Source organism: Nicrophorus vespilloides, unplaced genomic scaffold (assembly GCF_001412225.1).
Source record: "Nicrophorus vespilloides isolate i.1.1-1 unplaced genomic scaffold, Nicve_v1.0, whole genome shotgun sequence".
NCBI classification, from domain to species: Eukaryota; Metazoa; Arthropoda; class Insecta; order Coleoptera; family Silphidae; genus Nicrophorus; species Nicrophorus vespilloides.
The window spans coordinates 30,820-40,888 of NW_017096966.1; the positions used below are offsets into that span (position 1 = coordinate 30,820).

At 37.0% G+C, this 10,069-nt stretch overlaps 1 protein-coding gene across 1 annotated transcript; it reads right to left on the minus strand.

Moving 5' to 3' along the window:
• Window positions 1-2,109: 2,109 nt before the first annotated feature.
• Window positions 2,110-8,975, minus strand: LOC108558592 (NADP-dependent malic enzyme). Its single transcript, XM_017915557.1, has 6 exons — window positions 8,776-8,975; window positions 5,663-5,831; window positions 5,252-5,592; window positions 4,338-5,199; window positions 3,989-4,283; window positions 2,110-2,891 (listed from the first exon to the last, which is right to left on the minus strand). Exons 1-6 carry the CDS (start codon window positions 8,802-8,804, stop codon window positions 2,728-2,730), a joined length of 1,860 nt encoding a protein of 619 aa, XP_017771046.1. The 5' UTR covers window positions 8,805-8,975; the 3' UTR covers window positions 2,110-2,727.
• Window positions 8,976-10,069: the final 1,094 nt, after the last annotated feature.

Here is a 10,069-nt window from a genome sequence, read left to right on the forward strand (position 1 = left end):
CAATTTGCGATGGAAACGACTGTTATGTCTGGACGATGATTGGGCTTTTTAATAATTCTATAATCTTCGCTTTTGCTTTGAATCATCGAAAAAACAAACGTCCATCAAAACAAAAAAATTAGTTACATTTAACAGAAACTGTTAAGTAAATAATTTAAATTGGTATTTGGAGTGGACTTGATGGGCGAACGAAGTGAGTCCTGAAAGGCTGTAGTATTCTTCAGAACACGCTACACATGTATGAAAACTGATCCTTTTCAGGACTCGCTAATCATTCAAATTTATTAAGTTAACTATAAGCTTTAGGTAGAAGTTACACATGGTATTTATGGAAAAGTTGATAGGCAAGTGGAGTGAGTCCTAGAAAGGATCAGTTTTGCTGTATTTGAAGCGAATTTTGAAGACTACTGCAGCTTTACAGGACTCGCTTCGCTCGCCCATCATCCAAATTTATTAAGTTAACTATGAGCTTTAGGTAGGAAGTACACTTGGTATTTATGGAAAAGTTGATGGGCGAGTGAAGTGAGTCCTGAAAAGTATCAATTTTTCTGTATTTGAAGTAAATTTTGAATAATACTGCAACCTTTCAAATGTATTAAGTTAACTATATGGAAAAGTTGATGGGCGAACGAAGTGAGTCCTGAAAAGGTATTTAATTTCATATATTTATAGCGAATTATGAAAAACTTAAATCCTTTTCGCTTTGCTTTGCCTTTTCAATTCCACTCCAAATTGCAATTGCAACTATTTACTTAACAGTTTTTGCTAAATGTTAATAATTTGTTGATGGGAGAGCGAAGCGAGTCCTGAAAGACAATCGTGTTTCAATGCGGTAACAATCGCAAAGCCCGACAGTATCTTTTATTATTATAAATTTCTACAATAACATTTTTATTGTCGGGATTATGGTAGTCGAGATTTTGACATTGTCGGGATTTCAAGCGTCGGGTTGTCGGGCTTGCGATATAGACCCGTTTCATTTATATAAAGTATAATTTTTATAGTAAAAAAAGTGTACTGGTTAAATAAAAAAAAAATTGGTTTCCAAAGCGATTACGCGATCGTCGGTTAATTAACCGTAACCTTCATTACATACACTCTTCAAGGTACTTCTCTTACCGTCACTGGGTTACCAAGTCAAAGCAAGAAAAAAAAAATATAAAACTTTCAGAAAATGTTATTTCAAACGCTCGAAAGAAACTGAAAGAAAAAATAATCAAATAAAATATTATGTAACTGCAAATTGTGTATGTACGTAATCACACAATTAAAAACAATTGCAGGATACTCGGGTAATAGCGGAGAGCAGGATTTGATGGACTATTAAACGATGGAATGAAAAAGAGAGAGAGAGAGAGAAACAAAGAAAAAAAGTATTAAATAAGTGGCGAAGCAAGAAATGAATCCTAGCCAAGGCTATTTGTTTTATTTTGATGCGGTAATAATAGTAAATTGTACGTTCGCAATGTGTGATTCACGCTGTATAATTTTTTTTTGGTGTTACTCAAGTCATCTAGTCAAATTGACTATAGACAACTATAGACGCTGGTTAAATAAAATAACCGGTTTGAAAACTAATTAAATAACTGTATGTAATTAAGTAAATTGGTAATGCTTCGTAGGCAACCAAAGTTACACTAAACCATTGGTTAAATTTGGGTCTGTATCGCAAGCCCGACAACCGAAAGACCGTCTATTGAAATACCGACTATATCAAAATCTCGACAGTATCAAAATCCCGACTATATCGAAAATTTCTACAATAACATTTTTAAAATTATTTCGGAGCGTAGTCACCTTGTGCTACACTTTTATTATTAATACCAATAAATTATTATTAATTTATTTGATTTTGTTGAATTATTCATAATAAACCTAAACATTATGAAATAATCTCAAATACAATTTAAAAGTCACTACGCTCCGGAATAATTTAAAAATGTTATTGTAGACATTTTCGATACAGTCGGGATTTTGATAGTGTCGGGATTATGGTTGTCGGGATTTCGATACAGTCGGCATTTCAAACGTCAGGAATTTGATTGGCAGTATTTCGGTTGTCGAATTTTGATGCGTGTATCAAAGGGAGAGCAAAGGTAGGTGATTGTGATTGTGTAAATCAACAACATTTATTTATTGTTTTGTCGGTGACAAAAGTATGATACACTGATGAAATAATATATATATATATAGATACGCGTGTTGTGAGAAGTGTTATTATGTTCTTTTTCTGCTTATCCCTTGTTTTCTTTTCTTTTTTTGTATATACACGTTCCATCATAAGAAAGAGAGGTAATAATGATCATGAGTATTTAACTACTAAAAAAATATAAATAAAATGGCACAGCGCGTCGCTAAGTGACCGAAACGGACATGTCGATAATGTTAAATAATTATAATTATAATAAATGAAAAAAAACGGAGGAACTTTTGCCATCAATTAATTCCATTCCATTCAATTCAAGTCGAAAAATAAATAAAACTTAAACTAAAACAAAATAAACATAAAATACTTTCCAAACGTGACCGGGCGCGCACCCCGGAGGAGAGAATCGGTTTTTTTTTTCTCGACATTACTACTATTTTCGTTTTGTTTCTCCGAGCTGCATATTTTTTTTTGTTTCTCCATAGCTGCTGCCGTTAACTTAGTTACTTTCCGTTCGGAATTCGTTTGCGAAAGAGGAAAAATACTATCTACAATTGAGTTATAATGGCGAATCGAACTACTTATTTCTGGGAGAGGCTGTCAGGCTTCAGTGGTTTGGTCTTGATCTCAGGAGATTTTGACCACGACCAGATGTTCGGTAGAGACGGTTCGTAGTTGAAACTGTACATCTGATCCTCGACGTACTGACGCTTATTAGGCGGCTCTGGATAGACGGTCGCCAATCCTGCGGAAACAAAAATCATGAATCATTAAAGAATTTAAGGGAGATGATGATTTATATATGCAACATTGAAGACATCGATTGAAGCAATTCGCGCAATTGCTATACATAATACCACAACATTTAGCTTTGATTTTCTGTTACACAACCATTTATATAATCGGTGCCGGATTTACAATATCATTAATTCAAATAAATCTACTGCAATACAAAAGTGTTTGCTGTTAGTCACAAAACGACATTTATCTCTTACAGGACTCGCTTCACCAACTGCAGACTGAAAAACTCAGTTACAAGTGTAGCGAGTCCTGAAATTTTTTCAATGGTTAGAAGCTTTTTTTTTATAATTTAATAACTAAATTACTTTCATAACTAATCGAGTTGCGGATTTGTACAATTCTTTAGACTAAACAATATCGATGCACCTAATTATAATTCGTGCGGCTTTGACCTTAACCTTCTGCGATTTTGGACCTAAATCAAGAAGACTCATATTATCTAAAAGGAACGCGTCCTGACTCATTCCAATTCTTTCTGTTTTGTTAGCCTGCGATAATGTTTTTGTTTATGTTTTGCTTTACTATAATCGGAATGAGCGCGTGCCATTTCGAACGGGTTAAAAGTCCTTAGTCAGTGGTAGATAACATTAAGTACGTCTATCTTAAAGAGAGATCTATTATGTCAATTACTTAAGCATATTTAGGAAATTCCAGGAATCACCGGATATCGATTGATAAACGATCTAATTTTCTTATTTAATCTAATATTTGATTAAATTCCTTAAAAACTGAGCTTAAGACGCTTCTTCGTCATTATCATTTGAGCGCATCCATTCAAAAACAAATCAATGCGTTATGTCATTTCCTTTGTAGTAAAAACAACCTAAGTTTTATGCATGACTAATTGATTCCGGCACCGATACTAGTGCTAAATGTACAACATCAACGTTAATCGTATTACAATAATGGAGACACATAGATTACCGAATCCATTAGCTTGGTCCTGATGACCTAATTGCAATAAGGGTTATTAAATATCTTCGTCTGAATCATGGATGTTTGTGCGTAAGTTTTGGGATGAGGATAGAATTGGAGATGTACCTTTTTCGTAAGCGTAGGCGGCAATTTTGGTGGCGATCTGCACGGAGCATTCGCGGATGATGCCCAGAGGTGGGTAAAGACTGCCCTTGGCCAAATCTTCCTCGGATACGTTGTCGGCGATGACTTGAGCAGCCACCAAGAACAACTCTTCGGAGATGTGATGGATGCGGGTAGCGATGACGCCGAGCGCGATACCGGGGAAGACGTACGCGTTGTTTCCCTGACCTGGGTAGTAGTCCTTGCCGTTGTAGGTGACCTTGCCGAAGGGAGAGCCACTGGCGAAGACGCAGCGACCCTGAAAATTTACGGAATTAGCGTTTGTTAAATTTAGTTAAAACTTATAGATTACCTCGGTGTTGTTGTATGCTTGTTCGGCGGTGCATTCGGCCTTATGCGTGGGATTGCTCAAGGCGAAGATCAAGGGCCTGTCATTGTTTGTTCCCATGATCTTGAGGATCTCAGGGGTGAAAGCGCCACCAGCCGCAGAGGCACCGATCAAAGCGGTTGGCTGTACCTCCTCGATGAGGGCGCGCAGATCCTTGATCGGTTTGTGGTCTTTGGCGTAGAAGGCTTTGTGACCTTCGAGGCGACCCTCCGGGCGACCCTTAGCCAAAAGACCATCAATGTCGAACATCCAGATACGTTCTCTGGCATCCTTCACGCTCAGACCTTCCATCTGCATGGCTTTAACGCAGAGATCGGCGATACCTATAGCCGCCTCTCCGGCGCCCAAGAATACGAACTTGTGATCCGAAATCTTCTTATCGGTGATCCTCTTGGAGGCCAGGAGACCAGCGACGACGACACTGGCGGTACCTTGAATGTCGTCGTTGAATGTGCAATACTGACCGCGGTATTTGTCCAAGAAACGGAACGCGTTGTGGTTGCCAAAGTCCTCGAACTGGATCAGAGTGTTCTGTCCGTAACGCTTGACTACGGCCTCCATGAACTCATCGATAAATTCATCGTATTCGGGACCGGTGACGCGCTTTTGTCTCAACCCCACGTACAGAGGATCCTCTAACAGAGTCTCGTTATTCGTGCCAACGTCCAAAGTGATCGGAAGGCATTGATGAGGTTTAATACCGGCCAATGCAGTGTACAAAGCCAACTTTCCTACAGGAATACCCATTCCGCACGCTCCCAAATCACCCAATCCCAGGATTCTCTCTCCGTCAGTTACAACGATAGCCTTAACATCGTGCTCGGGCCTACAAATAATTCATCAATACTCATTATCACTCAACAACAAAAATAATTTACCAGTTTTTAAGGACGTCGAAACAGTGACCACGATCCTTAATGGTGATGAAAAGACCTCTGGGCCTCCTGTAGATGAGACCAAACTTTTGGCAGGCCAAACCCACGGTCGGCGTATACACGATAGGCATAAGCATCTCCACGTTTTCGGACAACAACCGGAAGAAAAGCTTTTCGTTACGATCGTGCAATTCGTTAAGGTAGAGGTATTTGTTAAGATCCTCCTGATAACGCATGATCGAAATCCTGCACAGCTCAAGCTGATCTTCCTGCGACTTGAATCTCGCAGGCTGCAGTCCGTGGATACCCAAAGCCTGACGCTCCTCGAGCGTAAAAGCCAATCCCTAAAAAAACAATATTACATTGAAACAATCATATTTAACAACAACAAAAAAAAGCTAACAATAATATTACCTTGTTCAATCTGGGATCTCTCAAATGATCGATACCCATCACCTGCGACGGCGTGATGATGTCACCGGTGATCTGGTGGAACTGCCTGACTGCATTTTCGTTAGCCAAGTCCAAGGCGTTTAATAAACTTGGACTATACTTGTACAACGCGGACGAAGTCGTCCGCGATCTGCAAAACAAATTCAAATTTAAATATATATGCAACCAAACAAACGTTACGAAATATAGAAAAAACAAAAGTTTTGTTGCTTATGGCAACGTAATCAATCACAGGGCTCCCGATAAAAAAGGTTTTCGCAATCAATACGCAACAAAAACGAATTCCGATATTATCGCATATAATTTCATACTTTGTATGAAACAATAGCTATTTCGATAAATTATTACACAAAATCATTAATATTATAATCCTATTGCAATCTCATTGGAATATCTAAAAAGTTTCTAAGATTTTATTTTTTCCAAGATTCTATATTCTAGAAACATTGCACACGATATATGACATCATCGATAATACCGAGAAAAATTTCTTTTCGAATGTTCCGCAAAATGAGTCGGGTCTTTCCGCCCACAGCGCACGTAACGACCGTGTAAAGCCCCATGCACGCGAACAATTGAATGTAATTTTAATAGGAACCTGCTAGATGCCAAATGCATCGCTGTTATCTAACAAATTCAGCTGTTCGTTCATTAAGTTGTCTACAATTACATATCATATCACATTCTTTAATTTTACTTCATTAAGTTACCTACCTAGAATTTATCTAAACTCTCTAAATTCACTAATTGCCTAACATTCCTCAATTATAAAAAGTCGTTGTTGTTACATTTTCTATATTGAATTATGTAACGGTATGTTTATCATTGATAAACGACAAACGATTATCGAACAATTGCAATTATTAAATGTTTTTCAATTATCCACGTTGTTTGTTCACGCTTATTAACCTTTAATATTTGCGAAATTTGATACAAATCGAATTATTTTATATTAATTTGTTCATTCACAATATTTATCGTCCGCTTTTAGAAACGTCGCTCGTTCAATCAATCAATCAAGATCGTGGGCGACGTATCGAAATTCACAAATCAACAGAAATTCCACGGCGTTTCGTTTAGATCTAAATTTAAGATTGCAGTTAGAAAACAAAAAAAAAATGCAATTCAATTGTTAACTACGCTGAATTACATAACTGCACTCTTCTGAAATATAATGCGATTTGATCATAATAAATGCGTCCTTCAAATGTTTGTTTTAATAGTAAACAGTAACTGCGATATTTATAGTAGACTCGAAGCGATAGTTAAGCATCTTTTAAATTGGACAATACTTGGATGGGCGATACAAATGCATCACAATCTTCGACAACATGCAAAAAACTAATGATGTAAGTTTAATGATGACGTCTTATCGTTAATTACAAATGCACGTATATGTTCTATAGTAGATGCTTTGCACGAAGTGAAGGTTACCGTAATTTTAGCCTACATACGGTCGTTATCTGTCCACCCATAACTACATACATGCACGAATTACGAAACGAAACATAATTATATAGGGTACAACGAAACCGGAATACGTTTCGAAAAATTTGCAGGTACATTCCATTCTTAACGGAAATGCCAAAAAATAAATACATTACAGAACCGATTATAAGTGAAACAATTGAAATGATTGTTGTCTCATCTGTAGATCGGCGTTTCCGAAACTTGATGCGACAGATAGCATCAAAGATTTCAACTCACTAGAACATTCTAAGATAAGTATTTTTTTTTTGTTATTTTTTTAAGATTTTATACACATGATTCATATTTAAAGAATATTGAACTCACAGCCTACTAGAAAATTCCATGATAAGCATGTTAATTTTAAAGAATTTTGTTCGCTGTATATTAAAAAAGCGTCGAATGATGACAATTTCCTATTCTATTTTCGTGTTATTTTTTTTTCGTTTCCTGCATTTCGTTGAATTTTTCGCTCAAAAACCGGATGAGTTAATTATGTTTTCCAGGCATTTCGTTAATTATTAAAAACAAATGATTCTCGCTTTGGAATTCAACGAAATCTATTGTTTTTAAATGAATACGCACACACTCATTAAATATCATAATCATCAGAAATTGAAAACCATTCTGAAAGATGAAGTGAGTAAGTGAGAGACTCTTTATTTTGATGATGAAGTAAACGTTCGTCTTAGGTTGCGATTCGTCCGTGATGAGTGTTAACTGGAAGAGTAAAGTACGCCGCCTACTTATGAATGGAAGAGCGTTTGTAACGTCGTCCTTTTTACACAAAGCACGAAATGTGACTAATTAACGCATCTATCATTTGAACGCGACAGAGAAAAAAAAAGCCAACGAGTGGTGTAATGTTTCGCAAATAGAATCCGTGCGAAAAGTTCCGTTGTTTTTGTTTTCGCCGTTGGATCTCGCTGCAATTTGAACAATCAAGCGAAAAAGGGATCGTGCAAATTGAAGAGGAGAAGGAAGCATTTGCTTTTCGCATTCGGATTAGCGAGAAGGAAAGGTGAGAGAAGAAAAAAATAGTTGACGATCGCAAATATTTTTTTTTCCGCGTTTGGTCGTTGCGCGATTATTGTTGCTAGGCACGCGCGATCGCGTTTCGCTTTCTAGAATCGATCATCGGTTTCGCAATACCTGATCATCGATTGTTTACTATGGAATTCCAGAGCGCATTATTATTACGTGATGTCGCGAAATTGGTAGTAGTAGTAGTAGTAAGAGTAGTTCGTTTGATTCTGCGAAATTCAAATAAGAAATAAAAACTTTGATGGAAAGACGCGATGTGACGAGAAGGTAATCGTTCTTATTTGAAACAGGTGATGCGTGTACTGTTTTCTCTTTAATTCTTTAGCATCTTTCGCCTTGAGCGTTGAATGGGGGCCTTATGTAACGGATGGCGAGGGTTGACGTGAGAGCGCGCACCGTTATTGATCCGGGACGTACGGTGTGTGTTTGGTGAGGTTCCTCTCCTGCGCGCTATTTTCGGGTCCAACCCAGAGTTGTGTGTTATATCAGAAGCGCAACCGAAATAGAATATTTGTGCCAAATGCGAATTTGCGAAGGTTTTTTTTTTTGCTGCGTTTACTCACATAAGGGACTTGGGCACTAGGGCGAACATCCTTCCTTGCTTCTTCTTTCAAACGTCTTTCTCTTTGATGATGATGATGGTTGTTGCTATTGTCTTGGTATTTCGATCGCGCCAGATCCTGGACGAGATCTGCGACGATGGATCGAGGAGGTTGCGGACGGCTGCGGCAGTAACACTGGGTCGCGGCTGCGCGAAATTAGAACTACTACTACTATTATGCTCCTGCTCCTTCCTACCTTTGAGCACCTGCGCGCTCTTCTTTCAACCTCTTTTGCTCGCACTTCGTAGGGCAGACGCAACCACTGACAGACACTCGTCGTCGTTTACTCGATCAACCCCACGAATTTCAAATTACACTTTGACGTTTAAGCCACCCCAGCCGTCTGTCATGCATTCTCGAAATATCATTATATCTCAAAACAATACTAGAACAAAGAAAACAAGCAAATTAATAAAGTTCACCATTATTCAACGCATTTTAACAGAATTTTTGCATTGCAAAAAAAATTAATTTGCAAATTGAAAAACATAACAATTACAGTTAAATCATGGAAATTAATCACTACACTATTGCATTAATAACAATCGCAATAAAACTTTTTATACTTATACAGTGGAAAATCGCTTAACGAGTTTAATCCGTTCCAAAATTTGTGGATTTACTCGTATAAAGAAACATAATCAAATATACACGTAATGTATGTACACAAGTTTTAAAAATAATGTAGAAGGCGGGAGTTCTCTTCTCATCGTCACTCGTCATGCGAAACATCTAACGTTAAGCGAGGTTCCACTGTACATGTTTCTAAAAATAACTCAATATTTGCGAATACTGAAATACTAAATACTCGTCAGATTTAATGCATTATGTTGCTTATTGCATAATACATTCAATATGACAAATGGATTATTTAGATTTATATTTAAAAAAATATCTATTGTAATTATTAATTAAATTAATTGAATATGATTGCGTTCAAAAGATGCGCTAAACAATAAATTTCAAACTTGAAAGTTAGGCAACCAAAGTTGCACAAGAGTCAAGATGGTAACTAAATCATGAAAATTGCGATTGGCTTAAAGACTTTTCCTAGAGAGAAGAAGCAGGAGAAAAGAAAAAATTACTTACAATAAATCATTTGAATTAATCAATTAATTGGACTCTCAAATCCTGTTTTCAAATAAGAATCGATAATTTTCTGCATTTTCCATAATTTATATATGTTGCGGTTCGAAGATTCGATCAGGAGCTAAAATAAATAAATTTAATTAAATAATTGCATTACTAATTGCAT

Coding starts and splice junctions, on each gene's coding strand:
- LOC108558592 (XM_017915557.1), bottom strand. CDS start 8,804: ATGTTCGCCCTAGTGCCCAAGTCCCTTAT. Junction 5,593..5,662: donor GAGATCCCAGATTGAACAAG/GTAATATTATTG, acceptor TTGTTTTTTTAG/GGATTGGCTTTTACGCTCGA. Junction 5,200..5,251: donor TTCGACGTCCTTAAAAACTG/GTAAATTATTTT, acceptor AATTATTTGTAG/GCCCGAGCACGATGTTAAGG.